The sequence below is a fragment of the Mandrillus leucophaeus genome, unplaced genomic scaffold, assembly GCF_000951045.1.
Source record: "Mandrillus leucophaeus isolate KB7577 unplaced genomic scaffold, Mleu.le_1.0 Scaffold251, whole genome shotgun sequence".
Lineage (NCBI taxonomy): Eukaryota > Metazoa > Chordata > Mammalia > Primates > Cercopithecidae > Mandrillus > Mandrillus leucophaeus.
In genome coordinates, this window is record NW_012102599.1 from 2770993 (window position 1) to 2795624 (window position 24632).

Genomic DNA, 24632 nt, shown 5'->3' on the forward strand with positions numbered 1-24632 from the left:
TATATGCTGGGCCAAAAAGCCAAATCCTAATAAATGTCAAAGACAAGTCTTACAAGTATGTTTTCTAGCCACAGTAGAATTAAATCAGAAATCATTAACAAATAAGTATTTATAAATACTTCAAATATTTGGAAATTAAACCACATTTCCCAGTAACTTAAAAGTCAAAGAAGAAATCACAAGGAACATGAAAAGCATTTCTAACTAAATGGTAATGAAAATTTATCAGAACTAGTGGGACACAAGACAGTGTTTCCAAAGAAAGAAATCGCTTTAAAAGTTTATGTCAGCACAGTAGTATTCAATAAATACAAAGACGATTCTGCTCCGCAAGAAACATTTGATAATGTCTGGAAACATTTTTAGTTGCCATTACTGGGAAGTAGAGGGTTGCTACTGTCATCTCATCTAATGGGTACAAGACAGGTAAGCCACTAAACATCCTACAAGGCACAAGACATCTCTCCAAAGAATTATATGGTCTAAAATGTCAACAGTGCTTAGGTTAGGAAACGCTGTGTCAGAAAACCCAAACAAAATAGAAGGAAAGCAATAATAAAGAGCAAAATTTAATGAAACAAAAGAAAAACAATTAATAGAACAAATTAACAAAGGGAAATGTTAGGTCTGTGGGGAAAGAGAAACAGATTTCTTTTTTTTTCTTTTTTGAGACGGAGTTTTGCTCTTGTTGCCCAGCCTGGAGTGCAGTGGCACGATCTTGGCTCACTGCGACCTCCGCCTCCCAAGTTCAAGTGATTCTCCTGCCTCAGCCTTCCGAGTAGCTCGGATTACAGGCATGCACTGCCATGCCCGGCTAATTTTGTATTTTTAGTAGAGACGGAGTTTCTCCATGTCGGTCAGGCTGGTCTCGAACTCCCGAGCTCAGGTGATCCACCTGCCTCGGCCTCCTGAAGTGCTGGGATTACAGGCGTGAGCCACTGTGCCCGGCCAAGAAACAGATTTCATAAGTCTCTGGTAGACAGACTAAAAAAAGAGAGCCAGGCCGGGCGTGGTGGCTCATGCCTGTAATCCCAGCACTTTGAGAGGCCAAGGCAGGTGAATCACTTGAGGTCAGGAGCTTGAGACCAGCCTGGCCAACATGGTGAAACCCCATCTCTACTAAAAATACAAAAAATTAGCCAGGTGTGGTGGTACATGCTTGTAATCTCAGTTTGCTCAGGAGGCTGAGGCAGGTGAACTGCTTGAACCCAGGAGACAAAGGTTGCAGTGAGCCGAGATGATGACACTGTATTCCAGCCTGGGCAACAGACCGAGGCTCCGTCTCAAAAACAAAAACAAAAACAAAAGAGCCAAATGAAGAATACCAGAGGGGAATATTACTTCTGATCTTATGGACATTAAAAGGATAGTATATTATGAATATCAACTTTATGTGAATAAATTAGAACAACTGAGATGAAATGGACAAATTCCTTGAAAATACAACATTCTGCTGGGCACAGTATCTCAAACCTGTAATCCTAGCACTTTGGGAGGCCGAGGCAGGCGGATCACTTGAGGTCAGGAGTTCGAGACCAGCGTAGCCAACGTAGTGAAACCCTATCTCTACTAAAAATACAAAAAATTACCCAGGCATGGTGGTGCATGCTTGTAGTCCCAGCTACTTGGGAGGCTGAGATGGGAGAATCGCCTGAACCTGGGAGATGGAGGTTCCAGGGAGCCAAGATCGCACCTCTGCACTCCAGCCTAAGCAAGAGAGCGCGACTGTCTCAAAAACAGAAGAGTGGTTGCCTACATGAGGGTGACAGCGGGGCAAAGGGGTGGTGGCGGCGGCGAGGGAAAGGGACTGACTGAAAAAGGACAAGGGGTAACTTTCTGGGGTGATGGTAATGTTGTAAATTTGGGCTACACAAAAGTATGCATCTGTTAAAACTCATCAAGTGGCACAATTCAGATATGTGCATTTTAATTGCACATAAATTTTACACCCCTGAAAAAAATACTGTAAATTAATGGTGTACTCTTAATGATATTCATGTTGAAGTGTTTAGGAGTGAAATACATGGATAACTGCAACTTACTTTGAAATATGTCTTCTTTTGGAGACAGTCTCTCTCTGTAGTCCAGACTGGCTGCAGTGGCACGATTATAGCTCACTGCAGCCAGACCCTACCTCCGGGGCTCAAGTGATTCTCCCACCTCAGCCTCCCAAGTAGCTGGGACTACAGGTACACACCACGACACCTGGCTATTTGTAGAGATGGGGTTTCACTGTGTTGCCCAGCATGGTCTCAAACTCCTGGGCTCAAGTGATCTGCCTGCCTTGACTTCCCAAAGTGCAAGGATTATAGGCGTGAGCTACCATGTCCAGTCTGAAATACATTTTTTTTTTTCTGAGACGGAATCTTGCTCTCTCGTCCAAGCTGGAGGGCAATGGCGCGATTTCAGCTCATTGCAACCTCCACCTCCCAGGTTCAAGCAAGTCTCCTGCTTCAGCCTCCTAAGTAGCTGGGATTACAGGCATGTGCCACCACACCTGGCTAATTTTTGTGTTTTTAGTAGACGTGGGGTTTCACCATGTTGGTGAGGCTGGTCTCAAACTCCTGACCTCAGGTGATCCACCCGCCTCAGCCTCCCAAAGTGCTGGGATTACAGGTGTGAGCCACCGTGCCCAGTCTGAAATACATCGTCAAAAGATAAGTCAAAAAAAACAGAAACAGAGGTGGACCAAACCCTAAAGCTATCAGACAGAGATGTTAAAATAACTATGAGGCCAGGCACAGTGGCTCATGCCCGTTAATAGGCATGAACACTTTGGGAGGCTGAGGCAGGAGGTTCACGTGAGTTCAGGAGTTCGAGATCTGGGCAACATGACAAAGCCCATGTCCACAAAAAATACAAAAATTAGCTAGGCGTGGCAGCACACGCCTGTAGTCACAACTACTTGGAAGGCTGAGATGGGAGGATGGCTTGATCCCAGGAGGTGGAGGCGGAAGTGAGCAATGCTCATGAAACTGAACACCAGGCTGGGTGATAGAGTGAGACCCTGTCGCAAACAAAAAATGTAAATAAATAAAGCATGCTGATTATCTTCAGGATTTAAAGTAAATCGGCACTTAGAGCTCACCCTGGCCAAACAACAAAAGCCAAAATTTGGAATATTAAAGGACAATATGCTAAATCTAACTTAAGAGTTTAAACCAAGAGCATTACATGAATAGAACATTTGGGATTTATCATGCTAAAAAATACACAGGGAAACAAAACAGGAATATGGCCTTTGGGTGATAATGTTGTGATGTTGGTTTAGAAATGTAGTATTCTAGGGCTGGGTATGGTGGCTCAAACCTGTAATTTCAGCACTTTGGGAGGCTGAGGCAGGCAGATCACCTGAAATCAGGAGTTCGAGACCAGCTTGGCCAACATGGTGAAACCCTGTCTCTACCAAAAATACAAAAAATTACCCAGGTGTCATGGTGGATGCTTGTAATCCCAGCTTGGGAGGCTGAGGCAGGAGAATAGCTTGAACCCGGGAGACGGAGGTTGCAGTGAGCTGAGATTATGCCACTGCACTCCAGCCTGGGTGACAGAGCGAGACTCTGTCATAAAAAAACAAACAACAACAAAACAAACAAATGTAGCACTCTGGAAGGTGACTGAGGGGAGGCATTACTGTGGGAGGGAGGTATGACTGGGGAGGGGGAGTCTTCCTGGGGGACGGGAGTGTTACTGAGGGGTGAGTCCAGGGGGTTTGTTGGGAATACTCTGTAAATCTCAGCAGTTTTGCTGTGAACCTAAAACTGCCCTAAAAAAAAAAGTCTGTTTAAAAATTTGAACAATTAAGGCCAGTGTGGTGGTTCATACCCGAAATCACAGCACTTTGGGAGGCCAAGGCAGGTGGATTACCTGAGGTCAGGAGTTCGAGACCAGCCTGGCCAACATGGCGAAACTCCATCTCTACTAAAAACACAAAAATTAGCCAGACATGGTGGTGGTGCACACCTGTAGTCCCAGCTGCTCGGGAGACTGACGTGGGAGGATTGCTTGAACCCAGGAGGTAGAGGTTGCAGTGACCCACGACCTCATCACTGCACTCCAGCCTAGGCAACAGCCTGAGACTGCCTCTCAAACAAACAAACAAAAAATTTATAAGAAAAATGTATAGAACAACTGACATAGCAGCAGTGGATTACAGTATTAAACATCTAGCAGGGTGCGATGGCTCACACTGGCAATCCCAGCACTTTTGGGAGGCTATGGCATGCAAATCACTTGAGATCAAGAGTTGGAGACTAGCCTGGCCAACAAGCCAAAACCCTATCTTTACCAAAAAATACAAAAATTAGCCAGGCATGGTGATGCATGCCTGTAGTCCCAGCTACTTGGGAGGCTGAGGCGGGAGGATCGCTTGAAACCAGGAGGCGAAGCTGCAGTGAGCCAAGATTGTGCCACTGCACTCTAGCCTGGGCAACAGAGCAAGACACTGTCTCAAAAAAAAAAAACAAAAAACAAAAAAACGGCTGGGCGCAGTGGCTCAAGCCTATAATCCCACCACTTTGGGAGGCCGAGACGGGCGGATCACAAGATCAGGAGATCAAGAGATCAAGACCATCCTGGCTCACACGGTGAAACCTCGTCTCTACTAAAAAAAAAAATACAAAAAACTAGCCGGGCGAGGTGGCGGGCGCCTGTAGTCCCAGCTACTCGGGAGGCTGAGGCAGGAGAATGTCGTGAACCCGGGAGGCGGAGCTTGCATGAGCTGAGATCCGGCCACTGCACTCCAGCCTGGCCGACAGAGCGAGACTTCATCTCAAAAAAAAAAAAAAAAAATCTGATAAAATAACAAGGAAATACGAGAACTGAACACAGCAAACAATTTTTTTTTTTTTTTGAAATAGAGTCTCGCTCTGTTGCCCAGGCTGGAGTGCAGTGGCGCATCTTGGCTCACTGCACACTCCGCCTCCCGGGTTCATGCCATTCTCCTGCCTCAGCCTCTCGAGTACCTGGGACTACAGACACCCGCCACTACACCCGTCTAATTTTTTTTATTTTTAGTAGAGATGGGATTTCATCGTGTCCAGGATGGTCTCAATCTCCTGACCCCATGATCCGCCCACCTCAGCCTCCCAAAGTGCTAGGATTACAGGCATGAACCACTGCGCCTGGCAACAAACAAAATTATACAACATTTCAAAAAACATCTAAAGACAATTTTATTACTATCTGGTTTTTACCCTTTCTTCAAAGCTTTACAGGTATATGCTTCAAGAAGAAAGACAGATTTTCTTACTTTTTTTTCGAGACAGGGTCTCACTCTGTCACCCAGGCTGGAGTGCTGCAGCACAATCATGGTTCATTGTACACTTGACCGTCTCGGCTTAAGCGAGCCTCCTGCCTCAGCCTCCTGAGTAGCTGGGACTATAGGCACCTGCCACCACACCCAGCTAATTTTTGTATTTTTTGTAGAGGTGAGGTTTTGCCATGTTGCCCAGGCTGGTCTCAAACTCCTGGGCTCAAGTGATCTGCCTGCCTCAGCCTCCCGAAGTGCTGGGATTACAGGCATGAGCCACCTCACTCAGCCAAAAGACATTTTCTAAATAACTTCTGCCAGAAACAAAGTATTCTCTCTATCTACACTGACTCAATCTTCATGAATCTTAGGAAAAAATTTTCATTCAATGATTTTCTTTTCACACACAAGGAATTCACGTCTACTTATTCTATAGTGGCTACATGAAGGATATTCAATGAGAATTTGAAGTTACAGGATAATTATACATGGCCACTGAACTTAACCCAATTTTCAAGTATTAAACTTAACAAAATTAAAAACTGGCATCAATTTACTATTAAGGTTTACTTAGGGCCAGCGTGGGGGTTCACACCACTGCACTCCAGCCTGGGGGACAGGGCGAGGCTCCATCACAAGAAAAAAAAGAAAAAGAAAAAGCATTCACTAAGTTATTTTTTAAATTAGTATTATAATTAAGTAATCTAAGTACATAAAATATTGCTAGCCACTCTTTAAATTTTACTCATCCACGGCTTTCACACTTATTGTCAGATGACTATAATCTCAGCAACTAACAAATTTACTCAGACAGCATCAATTAGAAATGGATTCCTGGGCCAGACGCAGTGGCTCACACCTGTAATCCCAGCACTTTCGGAGGCCAAAGAGGGTGGACCACGAGGTCAGGAAATCGAGACCATCCTGGTTAACACAGTGAAGCCCCATCTCTACTAAAAACACAAAAAAATTAGCTGGGCGTGGTGGCGGGCGCCTGTAGTCCCAGCTACTCGGGAGGCTGAGGCAGGAGAATGGCATGAACCTGGAAGGCAGAGCTTGCGGTGAGCTGAGACTGCACCACTGCGCTCCAGCCTGGGCGACACAGTGAGACTCCGTCTCAAAAAAAAATAAATAAATAAAAAGAAATGGATTCCTGTTCAAACAAAGATGCTATGTGACCTGGACACGAGGCTAAAAAACACTCCACAGTCCAAGCATAGTGGCTCACGCCTGCAATCCCAGCACTTTGGGAGGCTGAGGTGTGTGGATCGCCTGAGGTCAGGAATTTGAGACCAGCCTGACCAACATGGAGAAACCAAGGGTCAGGTGATCCTCCCAACTCAGCCTCCTGAGTAGCTGGGACTACAGGTGCACACCACCACACTCAGCTAATTTTTTGTATTTTCAGTAGAGACAGGGTTTTGCCATGCTGCCCAAGCTGATAGCAAACTCCTGAGCTCAAGCGATCCGTCTGCCTTTGCCTCCCAAAGTGCTGGGATCATAGGCATGAGGCACCATGCCCAAGCAGGTGCTAATTTTATAACAAAAACAACACATAAGGCCAGGCATGGTGATTCACACCTGTAATCCCAGCACATTGGGAGGCCAAAGCAAGCGGATCTCCTGAGGTCAGGAGTTCGAGACCAGCCTGACCAACATGGTGAAACCCCACCTCTACTAAAAATACAAAAATCTGGCTGGGTGCAGTGGCTCACACCTGTAAGCCCAGCACTTTCGGAAGGCAAGGCAGGCAGATCATGAGGTCAGGAGTTCAAGACCAGCCTGGCCAACACAGTGAAACCCTGTTGCTACCAAAAATACAAAAATTAGCCAGGCAAGGTGGTGTGCGCCTGTAGTACCAGATACTCAGGAGGCTGAGTCAGGAGAATCGCTTGAAACCGGAAGGGGAGGCTGCAGTGAGCTGAGATCGCGCCACTGCACTCCAGCCCAAGAGCGAAACTGCTTTCTCAAAAAAAAAAAAAAAAAAAAGTACGGTTAGGGAATTACCTAAGCCTTACCTAACCTTAACTTGCCTCAGCACTAGCAAAATAGTAGTACTCATTTTTTGTCTTTCTCTTTTTTTTTTTTTTGAGACAGAGTCTCACTCTATCACCCGGGGTGGAGTGCAGTGGCGCAATCTCTGCTCACTGCAACCTCTGCATCATGAGTTCAAACTATTCTTGTGCCTCCTGAGTAGTTGGGATTACAGGTGCACATCACCATCGCCAACTAATTTTTGTATTTTTGGTAGAGACGGGGTTTCACCATGTTGGCCAGGCTGGTCTCAAGCTCCTGGCTTCAAGTGATCTGCCTGCCTCGGCCTCCTAAAGAGCCGGCATTAGGCGTGAGCCACTGCGCCCTGCTGTACTTATTTATTTTCCCTAAACACACCAAACATGCTTCTGCCTTTCTGCCATTCATCTGCTTGGAATGTTTTACCACTCATTTGCCTACCCAAGTCTGAGACTTCAAATCCCAGCTCAATTGTCACCTTCTCTATGAATTTCTTGACAATCAAAATTCTTAGTGATCTTTTCACTTTATCTAAAGAAACAAATGCAATCCAACCACATAATTGGCACTTACATTGTAAATTACAATAATCTCAAAATATGATAATCTCACATGGAAATCCATTCTACTGTTATTCCCAGTATCACTTTCCCTTACTGAACTAATGCTGTTATTTAAGGGCTGGCTTTATCAACACAAATAACAATGCCCCTACTTTAGTAGGAAATGTTAAATGTTTATCTTTTTTTAAAGTTTTTTATTTTATACCCTACTAGCAAGCTAAAAATGTTTAATCTAAATTTTGTTGTTGTTGTTGGAGACAAGTATCTCACTGTCATCTAGGCTGGAGCACAGGGGCACCAACATGACCACTGCAGCCTCTACTTCCCCAGGCTCAGGTGATCCTCCCAACTTGGCCTCCTGAGTAGCTGGGACTACAGATGCACACCACCACACCCAGCTAATTTTTTGTGTTTTTAGTACCATGCTGCCCAAGCTGGTAGCAAACTCCCGAGCTCAAGTGATCCGTCTGCCTTGGCCTCCCAGTGTGCTGGGATCACAGGCATGAGCCACCACACCCAGCCAGGCATTACTTTTATAACAGAAAAACAACACATAAGGCCAGGCATGGTGGTTCACACCTGTAATCCCAGCACACTGGGAGGCCGAAGCAGGTGGATCTCCTGAGGTCAGGAGTTCAGGACCAGCCTGGTAAATATGGTGAAACCCTGTCTACAGTAAAAATACAAAAATTAGGCCAGGCGTGGTGGTTCACGCCTATAAACCCAGCACTTTGGGAGGGCAAGGCAAGCTGATTATGAGGTCAGGAGTTCAAGACCAGCCTGCCCAACATAGTGAAACCCCGCCATCTCTACTAAAAATACAAAAATTAGCTGGCATGGTGGTGCGTACCAGTAGTCGCAACTACTTGGGAGGCTGAGGCAGAAGAATCACTTGAACCTGGGAGGTGGAGGTAGCAATGAGGTGAGATCGCGCCACTGTACTCCAGCCTGGGAAACAGAGTGAGACTTTGTCTCAAAAAAATAAACAAAAAAACCACAAAGAGTAGCTGGGCATGGTGGCACGCAGCTGTAATCCCAGTTACTCAGGAGGCTAAGACAGGAGAATCGCTTGAACCCAGGAGGCGAAGGCTGCAGTGAGCCGAAGTTGTACCAATGCACTCCAGCCTGGGTGACAGAGGGAGGCTCTATCTCAAAAAAAAACAAACAAAACAAAATAACAACTACCAAAAAAAAAAACAAAACACATATATTATAGAAGTTACCAACTTTTAAAATATCACATAATACACAAAAACAATGATATGTGTATAAGTTCCAAAGGCTGAGGGACTCTGGGTCTAGGCACAATTGTAACTGTGTGGAAGCAAACTAGTTAGGAAGCCATGAATTAATGTCAAAGACCAAATGCCAACAGCAAGGGAAAGAAATTTAGAAAATTTCTTCATTATGCTTACGTTCAACTTTCTATTGCAACAGTTATCTTGAACTTTTTTTTTTTTAAGAGACAGGGTCTTGCTCTGTCACACAGGCTGGAGTGCAGTGGTGCAATCCTGGCTCACTGCTCAGGTGATACTCCCACCTCAGCCTCCCAAGTAGCTGGGATGACAGGCACCTGCCACCACACAACGCTAATTTTTGTATTTTTAGCAGAAACCTGGTTTCACCATCATGGCCAGATCGTCTCAATCTCTTGACCTCGTGATCCACCTGCCTCGGCCTCCCAAAGTGCTGGCAGTACAGGCATGAGCCACCACACCCGGCCTAATTTTTAATTTTTTGTAGAGGTGGGGGTCTCGCTGGTCTTGAACTCCTGGCCTCAAGCAATCCTCCCACCTCACTGTCCCAAAGTGCTGTGATTACAGGCATGAGCCACCACACCTAGGTAGAACTTTCTTGATCTGTTGTCTTCAGCAAATAAAAACTATTAGGATTTCATAGATTGTAACGAACTATAGAATTGATTCCTGAAAAGTATAATTTTGGATTTCATACATTGTAAAAACTCCACTAGCTCCATGAATTTTATCTTTCTGCACCAGGGAATTCAAGAAATCTTTTCTTTCCTTTTATTTTTTATTATTTATTTATTTATTTATTTTGCGATGGAGTCTTCCTACGTCGCCCAGGCTGAAGTGTAGTGGCGCCATCTCGGCTCACTGCACCACCTCTCGGGTTCAAGTCATTCTCCTGTCTCAGCCTCCCCAGTAGCTGGGAGGTGCCCGCCACCATGCCTGGCTAATTTTCTTTGTATTTTTGGTAAAGACGGGGTTTCGTCACGTTGGCCATGCTGGTCTCAAACAGATGACCTCTTGTGGTCAGCCCACCTCGGCCTCTCAAGGTGCTGGGATTACAAGTATGAGCCACCGTGCCTGGTCATCTTTCCTTTTATATTTAATAGAGTCTGGGTCTCACTATTTTGCCCAAGTTGGTCTGGAACTACACAGCTCAATTGATCCTCTTGCCTTGGCCTTCCTAAGTGCTGGAATTACAGGCATGTGGCGCTGCACCCAGCCGTGTGGACATATTTTAATGTGCCAATAACCTCAGTCAAATTGTTTAACAATTAACTGTGAAAATAAAAGCCAACAGAAATAAAATTCATTAATGTCCTTAAACCTGTTCTCTTACTGTGAGCATTATATAGATTTCTGATACAAGATATATAAATCATGGTATTGGCCTTCATACATGTCAATATTACTTACTTCATATATGGGGTTTTTAATAAGCTTTAACCTAATTTCTATTTAATTCAAGATCTTCAATTAAGACCTAAGTGAGGCTTGAAGCTTTCAACATTATTTCTGTTATTAAAATTCTGTCCCCATCCCTTCCTACCCTAATTTCTCCAAACTAAAAACGTATCGCTCAATTCTTTCTGAGTTTTTAAGGAAATCTAAATAGAGTTCTTACCCCTCTGAACCTCAATGTGACACTTATGTTTAATTATTCTAACACAGAACTACTCTTGTTGCCAGGAAGCAGTAAGTTGGCTTCATTGGAAAACATTAGTTTATTTGACTGCAAATTAAAAGTAGGGAGGTTGGGCACAGTGGATCATGCCTGTAAACCTAGCACTTTGGGAGGCCGAGGCGAGCAGATCACAAGGTCATGAGGTCAAGGCCATCCCGGCCAACATAGTGAAACTCTGTCTCTACTAAAAACACAAAAATTAGCTGGGTGTGGTGACGCGAGCCTGTAATCCCAGCTACTCAGGAGGCTGAGGCACGAGAATCGCTTGAACTCAGGAGGCAGAGGTTACAGTGAACACACCACTGCACTCGTCTGGCAACAGAGCGAGACTGTCTGACGGGGAGCAGGGGAATTAACCAGAGATCGTGGCACATGCCTGTAGTCCCAGCTACTATGGAGGCAGAGGCAGGAGAATCGCTTGAACCTGGGAACTAGAGGTTGCAGTGAGCCAAGACTGCACCACTGCGCTGCAGCCTGGGCGACAGAGCAAAACTCCATCTCAAAAAAACAAAAAATAAAAATAAAAATGGTTAAGAGAGTAAATTTTATCTGTTTATGGCAATTAAAAAAAAAATCAGGCCGAGAGTGGTGGCTCACGCCTGTAATCCCAGCACTCTGGGAGGCTGAGGCAGGTGGATCACTTGAAGTCAGGAGTTCAAAACCAGCCTGGACCAACATGGTAAAACCCCATCTCTTTTAAAAACACAAAAATTAGGACAGGTACAGTGGCTCACACCTGTAATTCCAGCACTTTGAGAGGCTGAGGCAGTCGGATCACCTGAGGCCAGGAGTTCGAGACTAGCCTGGCTAACACAGTGACACTCCATCTGTACTAAAATAAAAAAATTAGCTGCATGGTGGCAGGTGCATGTAATCCCAGCTACTCAGGAGGCTGAGGCAGGAGAATCGCTTGAACCTGGAAGGCGGAGGTTGCAGTAAGCTGAGATTGAGCCACTGTGCTTCAGCCTGGGCAACAATAGCCAGACTCCGTCTCAAAAAAAAAAAAAGAAATTGGCTGCGCATGGTGGCCTGTAACCCGAGTCACTCTCAAAATAATAATAATAATAAAGCAAGGATTATATTTAACAGTGGAAATAAAAGGTCGGCTGGGCACAGTGGCTCATGCCTGTAATCTCAACACTTTGGGAGGCTGAGGTAGGTAGAATGTTTGAGCCCAGGAGTTCAAGACCAGACCGGGAAACATGGCAAAACTCTGTCTCTTCAAAACCTACAGAAATTAGCCCAGCGTAGTGGTGCATGCTTGTGGTCTCAACTACTGGGGAGGCTGAGGTAGGAGGATCACCTGAGCCTATGGAGAACCAGGCTGCAGCAGTGAGCCACGATCATACCACTGCACTCCAGCCTAGGTACCAGAGTGGGATTCTGTCTCAAAAAGCTGGGGGTGGGACAGAGTGTCAAGAAATATATATATAAATTGATAAACAGAACACAAAGAAATTAGCTTTTTTTCTTTTCCCCCGGACCGACTCTTGCTCTGTTGCCAGGCTGGAGTGCAGTGGTGCAATCTTGGCTCACTGTAACCTCTGCCTGCCAAGTTCAAGCCATTCTCCTACCTCAGCCTGAAATGAGCTATTTATAAAAATTGATTAACATAAAGAATTCAAATTTAAGTAACTAACAAACATGGTACTTCATGTACTTTTCATGGGACAAAAAGAACTGCAAAGGATACTGGTAAAGCAGATCTGAATTTAGATTGTGTTTACAGTAGGGTAGTACAAACAGCCTTCTGGATGTTAGAGACAATCCAGGTTTTGACTGTAGAAGACAGAAATATGGAATGGAAGAAGCTCAGAAGTACTCTGTGCTGGAGGTTCAACCGGAGTAACATAGTTGACAGGCTGATTAAATTAAGTTATATAAATAAAGGGGGTGTATTTCCCAACCGTATACACTGAAAGGGCCTGAAGAAATTATATCCTAATAGCAATGCAAGCCAGACTCAGTGGCTTATGCCTATAATCCCATCACTTTCAGAGGCTGAGGTGGGAAAATCGCTTGAGGCCAGAAGTTCAAGACCAGCCTGATCAACGTAGAGCGACTCCTGAAGCTACAAAAAATTTAAAAATTACATGGTGGGGTTTTGCAGCTGTAGTCCCATCTACTCCAGAGGCTGAGACAAGAGGATCACTTGAACCCGGGAGGTGTAGTGAGCCGAGATCGTGCCACTGCACTCCAGCCTGGGCTACAGAGCAAGACTCCATCTCAAAAAATAAAATATGGCCTGGTGTGGTGGCTCACGCCTATAATCTCAGCACTTTGGGAAGCCGAGGTGGGCAGATTACCTGAGGTCAGGAGTTCGAGACCAGGCTGGCCAACATGGTGAAACATAAAAAATTAGCTGGGCATGGTGGCACATCCCTGTAATCTCAGCTACTCGGGAGGCTGAGGGAAGAGAATCACTTGAACCTGGGAGACGGAGGTTGCAGTGAGCTGAGATCGCGCCACTGCACTCCAGCCTGGGCGACAGCAAAACTGTCTCGAAAAAATAATAATAATAATAAAATAAAAATTTAAAAGTACACATGGTTAGTATACTTTGACTTGTCACAAGAGCTCCTGTGGTAGACTAATGATGGCTACAAATTTTCTTTCCTGCTTCCATTGAGAGGTAAGGCCCATCTTTTTTCTCCCCTTGAACGTGGGCTGGGCTATGACAACGGTACTTTCTTTTAACCAACAGAGTAAGGTAGAGGTGACAATGCCATTTCTGGACCAATTTCTGGCAACCTCCTCCATGGTGTCTTGGAACCCCTGGCCCAACTACTCTACTAGAAAGACTATGTGGAAAACCCTAAGACTACATCTTAGAGAAAAGAACCCAGCTGAGTCCAGCCTTTCAGTTGTTCCCACTAAGGTATCACGTGTATAAGTAAGCCACTGTGGATCCTCTAGACCAATGTAGTCACTAGTTGAATACCAATGAGTAAACCCAGTAGCCATGTGTAGTAGACACAAGACAAACCCTGCCTGAATTCCTGATCCACAAAACTGTGAGATAATAAGAAAAGTTGCTCACAATAGCTAAAAAGTGGAAACAATTCAAGTGTTCATTGACAGAGAAACAAAATGTGATACACACATACAATGGATTATTATTCAGCTTTAAAAGGGAAGGAAGTAATAACATATGCTAAAATACGAATGAACCTTAAAGGTACATGCTAAGTGAAATAAGTCAATCACGACAGATGTTGTATGATTTCAATTATTTGAGAGTAAGGCAATCGCTTCTGAGCCTTTTGGCTAAGATCAAGTGGACAGTAAGTCAAAGTCATCTAGACAAAAAGCAGAATAGTTGTTGCCAGGAGCTGGGGAAGGGAAAAATGAGGAGTTAGGGTTTAGTGGGTAGAGTTCCAGTTAGGGAAGATGAAAAATTCTGGAGATGAATGGTGGTGATGGTTTCACAACAATGTGAATGTACCTAATGCCAAAGAACTGTACACTTAAAAATGATTAAAATAAATTTTATGTTACGTATATTTTATCATGAAAATTTTAAAATATCTTGGCCGGGCGCGGTGGCTCAAGCCTGTAATCCCAGCACTTTGGGAGGCCGAGACGGGCGGATCACGAGGTCAGGAGATCGAGACCATCCTGACTAACACGGTTAAACCCCCTCTCTACTAAAAAATACAAAAAACTAGCCGGGCGAGGTGGTGGGCGCCTGTAGTCCCAGCTACTCGGGAGGCTGAGGCAGGAGAACGGTGTAAATCCGGGAGGCAGAGCTTGCAGTGAGCTGAGATCCAGCCACTGCACTCCAGCCTGGGCGACAGAGCGAGACTCCGTCTCAAAAAAAAAAAAAAAAAGAAAATTTTAAAATATCTTATAAAAAGCTTGTTACACAGCAACAGATATCCAGAACAGTTATACACAAACAGAAGTCTGAAATAAGAACTATACTGCACTAAGTCTCCCTTCACAAATGTATATTGGCTATTATTTTAGGACATGACTTTAAGAAGTCTTGCCTCTCCATTTAATTTTTAATGTTCTGAGCAGAATCTTCTACATTAATAGGAATATTAAAACATATGAACAGAATTTAGAGTTAAAATTATATACTTAATCACATGCAAAATTATCACACTGTGTGGCAATGAGGGATAAATAAAAATCATTTATGGAAGTAAAAACAATTACGACCAAACCAGTACTTCTGGGGTCCTCCTGGAGAAAAGCAAAGGGAAAGAATTATGGCCTTCCTGCCCTTAATCTATTCATTACCTCTAACAAGGTTTGTGAGGAAAAGGGGATGCCCTACATTAAAATCAATTCCACTATATCCTAATTCCTACTAAACCATCAAATAGGCCAGATGAGAATGGTTGATACAGGAAGAAAGATTAGAGATAAGATTAGAGATTAGAGATAAGGAAAATAAACCTGGTGGGAAAAAAATGGGGATACTTTCACAAAACCCTATTTAATTTTTCTAATTCTTAGATCAAGATAGTAGGTATTTTTATTTGTTTCTGTGACAAAATAATATAGCAGACCAGGGTAGCTGTATTAATGTCTGGAGCACTGCTCTCTGAGATCAGATAGTTAAGAGATGAATATAAGAAACAAATTTCAGGCCAGGCACGGTGGCTCATGCCTGTAATCTCAGTGCTCTGGGAGGCCAAGCTGGATGGATCACTTGAGGTCAGCAGTTCGAGACCAGCCTGGTCAACATGGTGAAACTCCGTCTCTACTAAAAATACAAAAAATTAGCCAGGCATGGTGCGGACACCTGTAATCCCAGCTACTCGGGAGGCTGAGGCAAGAGAATTGCTCGAACCTGGGAGGTGGAGGTTGCAGTGAGCTGAGATTGCGCCACTGTGCTCCAGCCTGGGAAACAAGAGTGAAATTCCGTTTCAAAAAATAAAGAAAAAAAAAAAACCAATTTCAGGCTGGGTGCGGTGGCTCACACCTATAATCCCAGCACTTTGGGAGGCCGAGGCAGGTGAATCACTCGAGGTCAGGAGCTCGAGACCAGCCTGGCCAACATGATGAAACTCTGTCTCTACCAAAATATAAAAAATTAGCTGGATGTGTTGGCACGCACCTGTAATCCCAGCTACTCAGAAGGCTGAGGCAGGAGAATTGCTTGAACCTGGGAGGCACAGGTTGCAGCGAGCCAAGATCTTGCCACTGTACTCCACCCTGGGCGACAGAGCGAGATTCCGTGTCAAAAAAAAAAAAAAAAAGAAAGAAAGAAAGAAAAGAAAAGAAACAAATTTCACTCTATCCATCCCTCCATTTAAAAACCAAGAAATGCCAGGCACGGTGGCTTACGAGCAAGACACCATCTCAAAAAAATAAGTAAATAAAATAAAAATAAAAAGGCCAGGCATGGTGGCTCTCTCCTGTAATCCCAGAACTTTGGGAGGCCAAGGCAGGCGGATCATGAGGTCAGGAGTTCGAGATCAGCCTGGCCAACACGATGAAATCCCACCTCTACTAAAAATACAAAAGTAAGGTGGGTGTGATGGCAGGCGCCTGTATCCCAGCTACTCAGGAGGCTGAGCTGAGATTGCACCACTGCACTCCAGCCTGGCAAAAGACCGAGAGACTGTGTTTCAAAAAAAAAAAAAAAAAAAAAAAAATCAATAATTATCAAGGCCCTCCCACCTCCAAAGTAGCAAGCAAGAAAGAAACAACAAAGTATGTGTGTAGCAAATAGCTCTGTAGCAATCCATGACATAGGATATACTACATAACTAACTTAATTCCATTAAGCCCTTTATGGAATTTGCACAGCTATTTATAAGTGTATTTTGTTTTTAAAATTTTTATTGTAAATGAGGTTTTGCCATATTGCCCAGGCTGGTCTCAAACTCCTGAGCTCAAGTGATCTGCCCATTTCAGCCTCCCAAAGTGCTGGAAATACAGGTATAAGCCAGGACACCAGACCTATAAGTGTATTTTAAATGTCACTTATCAGATGTGAACCCTGCATTAGTTTCAGAACCCACAACTATATGGGAGGATGGTTATTTGTGATTATCATTTTTATTTTTTAAATTTTTTTACTATTTATTTATTTTTGAGATGGAGTTTCACTCTTGTTGCCCAGGCTGGAGTGCAATCGTGCTTAGATTACTTAATTATAGTATGAATTTTTTTAAAAAATCACTTGTTCAGTATATGCTTTTTCTTCTTTTCCTTGTGACAAAGTGTTCCCCAGGCTGGAGCGCAGTGGCGTGATCTCGGCTCACTGCAACCTCTGCCTCCTGGGTTCAAGCAATTCTCCTGCCTCAGCCTCCTGAGTAGCTGCAATTACAGGCATGCGCCACCACACCCGGCTAATTTTGTATTTTTAGTAGAGAGGGGGTTTCTCCATGTTGGTCAGGCTGGTCTCAAACTCCTGACCTCAGGTGATCCACCCGCCTCAGCATCCCAAAGTGCTGGGATTACAGGCGTAAGCCACAGTGCCCAGCTATTTGTGATTCTTAATGTAACAATGATACTAAACTATTGGCCGTCCTTCCACACAGCTAACTTTAGTATGGTTTTAAAATTTGTCAATTAATATATAATTGTAACTTATCTAAGTAGCAGAAGTTAATGACACTTTTCAGCTTTATGTGACTAGAGTTGTTCACAACCTCTCAAATAGTTTCTTCAGCTGAAAAATTAGAAGAGAAATACATAACCTCTAAACTACCTGTTGACTCCAAAATTCTAAGTACTGTACCTATGTTACCATCTCTAAGACACAAACTCCTTAGTTTGAAAAGTCCTGGCCGGGCGCGGTGGCTCACGCCTGTAATCCCAGCACTTTGGGAGGTCGAGGAGGGCAGATCACCTGAGGTCACGAGTTCGAGACCAGCCTGACCAGTGTGGTAAAACTCTGTCACTACTAAAAATACAGTTAGCCGGCGTGGTGGTAGGCGCCAATAATCCCAGCTACTCAGGAGGCTGAGGCAGGAGAATCACTTTAACCCAGGAAGCAGAGGTTGCAGTGAGCCGAGATCACACCATTGCACTCCAGCCTGGGCAACAAGAGCAAAACTTGGTCTCAAAAAAAAAAAAAAGTTCTTAGTTGCAATTTGAAATTTTTTCAAATTATCCTTTACTTTAAAAAATAAAAACATTTCTCTGATCCAATATTAATACAAAATGTTCATTCATTCACTTAACAAATATTTGTTTAGCACCCAACTATGTGCCAGGCATTAAGCTTGGCACTGAGAGGAATCAAAAACAGACATGGTATCTGTATTAATAAGGTTTACAGAGAAGCTGGAGAGAGAAACCAAATAAATATATGGATAAATATAATATGAAGGAGTTAAAGAGTAGAATCTTTTTTTTCCTTTTTCTTTTCTTTTGTTTTTTTTTTGAGACAGAGTCTTACCCTGTCGCCCAGGCTGGAATGCAGTAGTGTGATCTCAGCTCACTGCAACCTCCACCTCCCGGGTTCAAGCGATTCTCCTGCCCCAGCCTCCCAAGTAGATGGGAGGCACATACAGGTACGTGCCACTACGCCCAGCTAATTTTTGTATTTTTAGTAGAGATGGGGTTTCACTATGTTGGTCAGGCTGTTCTTGAACTCTTGACCTCATGATCCGCCCACCTCGGCCTCCCAAAGTGCTAGGATTACAGGCGCCAGTCACCGCGCCCAGCCCGTGATGTAGAATCTTAAAGGCTTCCCTTAAGAAGTAACAAATGAGTGACAAATTATCTTATGGGCTATTTAATGTGAGGAATCTGTCTAGACAGAAATAAATAAGGCATGTTCAGGGAACTGACCGAAGACCAGTGTGGCCTCACATAACAAAAATAGGTAAAGTAGTGCCCTGGAAACAGGAATGAAAAGTTCTAGTATGCAAAAGCATATCTTAGCTATTTCAAAGACATACTCTAAAATTTATTGTCAACGAAGCTTCAAAGCTTCACAATAGTTTCTCTCAAATGTTTTATTTAAAAAAAAAGCTGTCCTTTTTCTCCCTACAAAAGACCAAACTAACTCTCATTGATTCTCTTCACATTTCACTGCAATGTCGTCAACTACATGATAAAAATCACAACTTTTTAGTTCTACTTAGTTTAGATTCCTTAAAAGACAGCAACTATATAAGAACCAAAGTAAATACGGCGTTATTGCCCCATCTCTGTCACTAAACTGACCTGTGACTGATTTTGGTAAAAGTTACTTGGATACTTTGGCCTAACTTTTATTATCTGTGAAGTAAGGGGAGGTCCCAGAATTTCCTTTAAGATCCTTCTAATTTTAAAATTACGGTTCCACTGTAAAACTGCTTGTTCCTTTTTTTTGAGACAGGGTCTCACTCGGTCATCCAGGCTGGAGTGCAGTGGTAGGATCATGGTTCACCGCAGCCCCGACCTTCCTGGGCTCAAGTGATCCTCCTACCTCACCCTCCTGAGTAGCTATGACCACATTTGCATGCCACCATGTCCAGCTAATTTTTCTATTTTTTGTAGAGACAGGGTTTTATCATGTTGCCCAGGCCTATCTCAAATTCCTGGGCTCAAGCGTTCCTCCCACCTTGACCTCCTAAAGTGCTGGGATTACAGGCATGAGCCACCACACCCAGTCTTGCTCCATTCTTGAAAACTGATGAGAACAGGACCAAACACCGCCGAATTCCTTTGACCGAGATTGTACTTGCCTTTAAGATGTTTTACTTTTTCTTTTGCGGGGGCGGGGGGAGCAGGGTTTTGAGACGGAGTCTGGCTCTGTCGCCCAGGCTGGAGTGCAGTGGCGCCATGGTGGCTTACTGCGAGCTCCGCCTCCTGGGTTCATGCCATTCTCCTGCCTCAACCTCCTGAGTAGCTGGGACTACAGGCCCCACCACCACACCTGGATAGTTTTTTTGTATTTTTAGTAGAGATGGGGTTTCACTTGTGTTAGCCACGATGGTCTTGATCTCCTGACCTCGCAATCCGCCCGCCTCGGCCTCCCAAAGTGCTGGGATTACAGGCGTGAGCCACTGTGCTGGGCCTGTCTTTAAGATCTTTTTTAAAGAGACAGAGTCTCACTCTGTCACCCAGGCTAAAGTGCAGTGGCACGATAATGGCTCACCGCAACCTCTGCCTCCTGTGTTTAAGTGATTCTCATGCCTCTGCCACAGGAGTAGCTGAGATTTTACAGAGGTATGCCACCACACCCAGCTAATTTTTCTATTTTTAGTAGAGATGGGGTTTCACCATGTTGGCCAGGCTGGTCTCGATCTCCTGAGCTAAAGTGATCCACCTGCCTTGGCCTCCCAAAGGGCTAGGATTACAAGCAAGAGCCCCTGTGTCCGGGCTTAAGCTCTCTTTGTATTTGTATAGCATTTCAACACTATTGCTATGCTATAATAATAAAAAACTCCCAAATTTATAAAATTACCAATAACTAAGGTTCTAATAAAAAATTAACAAAATTTCAAAAATACTTTAAGTATTGTTAAAAATCTACATTTCCAATGAGACATAACACTTTAAACAGGGATCCGTAATAAGCACAAAGTCAAACTAGAAAGGAAGGCAGAAGAAATACAAAATCAAAAGAATTTTTCAGAAAATCAAAATTTTGGCAGTAGGACATTGAAGTTGGTTGATATGAATGTCGATTTTAACTTCCAAAAGAACTAATAACAAATGGATAATCTAACTCGATACTCATTCTCCTCTGATATATGTACATTTATAGTTAACAGCACTTCTGATAATCTATTTTCAAACAGAAAATGTATGTAAGTAGTCATAAACTTCCTCACTATACCTTTAAAAAAATTGAGACAGGGTCTCACTATGTTGCCCAGGTCTGAACCTCCTGTGCTCAAATGATCCTCCCGCCTTGGCCCTCAAAGTGCTGGGATTACAGGCATGAGTCCCTGCACCCAGCCACAACTGTCCTTTTTTTTTTTTCACTGTTTAAGGAATTTTTATTAAAGCAGGAATTTTATAATCCAAATTACATTTCCTTGCTCAGTTATCAATTCTGTTACTTAAAACAGAACTGACATTTTGAGCTATTCCACGGTAAAGAATTACAAAATTAAAGAAAGGAATACTTTAAATTTTTGTACTTTGCTGAAAATTATTTTTCCCAGGATATATAAAACATTAATTTGTTTTTATATTTTATTATTTTTTTGTGGGTTTTTTTTTTTAAATCAATAAGTAATCTAGGACTAATACTATGTTAGCTAGACCTGGCATTTAATTTATTTTATATTTTGCAATTTTTTTTCCCTATTTAAGTTTTTCTATGTTTAGATATTTTTCTTTGGTGAAGCACAAGTTCCTTTTGGGGTCTCTGATCAATTTTAAACAGTAGGAACATCGATGGCACTGTTAACTGCTTTCTGGGTAGCGTCTTTAGCTTGGTGGGCTTGTAATACAGCTAGCTTCAACAACCTTAGAACCGAGTGACTCTGGAGACTCAGATGGAGTCTTGCTCTGTCGCCCAGGCTCAAGTGCTGTGGTGTGATCTCAGCTCACCACAAGCTCCGCCTCCTGAGTTCACGCCATTCTCCTGCCTCAGCCTCCCAAGTAGCAGGGACTACAGGCACCCACCACCACACCCGGCTAATTTTTTGTTATTTTTAGTAGAGATGGGGTTTCATCGTGTTAGCCAGGATGGTCTCGATCTCCTGACCTCGTGATCCACCTGCCTCAGCCTCCCAAAGTGCTGGGATTACAGATGTGAGCCACTGCGCCCGGCCAAGCATATGAAGAAGTTCTGAGTTATCAATCTCCAACAACATGCCAGTGATTTTACCAGTAAGAGTAGGGTACATGGCTTGAATAACAGGAAACAGCTGTTCACCCAACATTTGCTTTTGCTCTTGAGGGGCAGATGCCAACATGGAAGCAGTCAAAGGTTCCTGACCTTGTACATGAACAGCAGGCTATTGCATTGTCACTTGTGGCTGTGCATTAAGATGTTGCTGAGGACTACGAACTCCCACAGCGTATTTATACTGTGGAACGGTGCGGACAGCAGGAGTAGCTGCAGCAGATACCAGCAGATACCAGGGTGTTAATATGTATGTGAAAAATCTTGATAATGGTATTGATGATGAACGTCTCCAGAAAGAGTTTTCTCCATTTGGTACAATCACTAGTGCAAAGGCTATGATGGAGGGTGGTCGCAGCAAAGGGTTTGGTTTTCTATGTTTCCCCTTCCTGGAAGAAGCCACTAAAGCAGTTACAGAAATGAACGGTAGAATTGTGGCCACAAAAACCACTGTATGTAGAGTTAGCTCAGAGCAAAGAAGAGTGCCAGGCTCATTTCACTAACCAGTATACGCAGAGAATGGCCAAGTGTACAAGCTGTGCCCAACCATGTAATCAGCCCCTACCAGACAGCACCTGGTTACTTCATGGCAGCTATTCCACACTCAGAACCGTGCTGCATACTCTCCTCCTAGCCAAACTGCTCCACTAAGACCAAGTCCTCGCTGGACTGCTCAGGGTGCCACACCTCATCCACTCCAATATGCCTGGTGCTATCCACCCAGCTGCTCCTAGAGCACCACTTAGTACTATGAGACCAGCTTCTTCACAGGTTCCACGAGTCATGTCAACAGGGCGTGTTGCTAACACATCAACTTTCCATTTTGTAACCAAAATTATCTAACATTAGAATTCAAGGTTTTAATATTCTTAATTTGAAAACTTAATGTTAAAGATCCATAAATTAAGTTTTATATTTCATAATTTATCATTCTCAAAACAGTATAACTTTTAGAAGCATCAATCAAGCACCTCAATTAATATATAATCTTTAGTATCAAGATTTGCTTTATTTATTTTATTTTACTTTTTTTGAGACACAGTTTCACTCTTGTTGCCCAGGCTGGAGTGCAATGGCGCAATCTCCGCTCACCAAGACTTCTGCCTCCCAGGTTCAAGCGATTCTCCTGCCTCAGCCTCCCAGTAGCTAGGATTACAGGCATGTGCCACCGCGCCCGGCTAACTTTGTATTTTTAGTAGAACTCCAGACCTCAGGTGATCCACCTGCCTCAGCCTCCCAAAGCGCTGGGATTACAGGCGTGAGCCACCGCACCCGGCCCAAGATTTGTTTTAATGAAAGGGGCCGGGGACAGTGGCTCACACCTGTAATCCCAGCATATTGGGAGGCCGATGCGGGCAGATCATTCGAAGTCAGGAGTTCGAGACCAAAGTGACCAACACAGTGAAATCCCATCTCTACTAAAAATACAAAAATTAGCTGGGCGTGGGGTTGGGCGCCTGTAATCCCAGCTACTCGGGAGGCTGAGACAGGAGAATTGCTTGCACCCAGGAGGTGGAGGTTGCAGTGGGCCGAGACGGCACCACTGCACTCCAGCCTGGGTGACAGAGCAAGACTCTGTCTCAAAAAAAAAAAAAAAAAAAAAAAAAAAATTAGCCAGGTGTGGTGGCGCACGGTAGTCCTAGCTACTTGGGAGGCTGAGGTAGAACAGCTTGAACCTGGGAAGTGGAGGTTGCAGTGAGCTGAGATCACACCACTGCACATAGATTTGTTTTAATGAAAGAAACTGTTGTCTTATTCCTTCCAAAAAGGCAACAAATTGCACAACCAAATTAGAGTTTGAAAACTAAACCACATGAATATTTTAAACACTGTACTAATTAAAATGCAACATTAGGTACATTTACTGGGCTCCAAGAGCAAGAGGCCAAGCTCATTCCCTAAAATACATTTCGCCAAGTCGCCCAAGATGGAAACATTGTCAACAATGTTGCTTCCCTCACCTCCCACCAATTCTGATTGATTCTAACTCTGAAAAGTTGTTAAATCATTTCCTAGTCACTATTATCAATGCCATAGCCCTATCTGAAGATTTCAACGTCTTTCACCTAGACTACTGTTCATAGTTTCCTAGCCGGACTCACTGCCTCTGGTGTTTCCCTACTCCAATCTAGCACCAATTGTGACAATCAAAATGTCTCCAGCATTGCCAAACATCTCCTGGAGGTCAAAGTTGCCCTGACTCAGAACCACTGCTTCAAGCTGATCCTACAAGAAGAGTATCACTTATTTGGTAAGATTCTGGCCACAATCTATGTCAGTGGAACAGAAACCAAAAAAACTTACAAACGTGAGGCTGAAATTTAAAACCTTAACCTTAGGACTGCCATGCTTAAACGAAATTAGCTGACACCTCATAAAAAGAGCCATAATACTCTTAAACTCCTTTGAACTATGTATAGACTTAAATCATCTTACTTTAAGCCTGAATTATGAAAAGTGTACCTTCTGTCAAAGTTTAACCACAATATATACATATTTAGGCTTCTGGACACTAGAAAATTATGCAAATTTTTAAAAAGGACTTTGCGCTTTAATCAGTCCTCCTCGGAAGTTGAAAATAGGAAACTTCTTGGGCAAATTACTGCCTACACGTAAGTGTGCAAGCCACTCTGAACCGTATTCTCATTAAATACCTCCAGAAAAAACTCTAAAAACACACAAATTCTTATGCTTGAAAACCAGGAAGTTTTTGAAAAATCACACTCTTTTTAAATTTCCCACAATGGTTATGTCCTTACAAAGCTTACTCAAAGATAACTTATCTGAGATACAACAGTACCTTTCACAGGGCGTAAGAGATCTAAAAAACTTGGAACTCTAAAGGCCAGAACGAGCAGGGTAGCAATATGACAGGAGAAAGCGCCTCCTACCAAAGACATCTGAAGAGCGAACAATCCGTCCAGACGCTTACCTTCAGGCGTTTGATCATCTCGTCAGTGGTGATCTTGTCGGTGATCTCTTTTACCCCCGGAGGGTAAGCGATCTTCCCGTCGGCACTCACGACGCCACAGAGGGCAGTGGCAGGCTTGGGCTGCGCGGTGAAGTCCATCCTGGGGGACAACTTTTGGTTCACAGTCCTCTACCGGCCTCT

The 24632-nt window shown here is 43.7% G+C and overlaps 1 protein-coding gene across 1 annotated transcript in view; it reads right to left on the reverse strand.

Annotated features, from left to right (window-relative positions):
• PDS5A (PDS5 cohesin associated factor A) overlaps window positions 1-24632 on the reverse strand; it is a 159814-nt gene extending 135182 nt beyond the window's left edge. The window contains exon 1 of the mRNA XM_011983585.1: window positions 24453-24632. Within this exon, the coding sequence (XP_011838975.1) occupies window positions 24453-24590 (138 nt within the window). The 5' untranslated portion in view covers window positions 24591-24632. The remainder of the gene's footprint in view (window positions 1-24452) is intronic.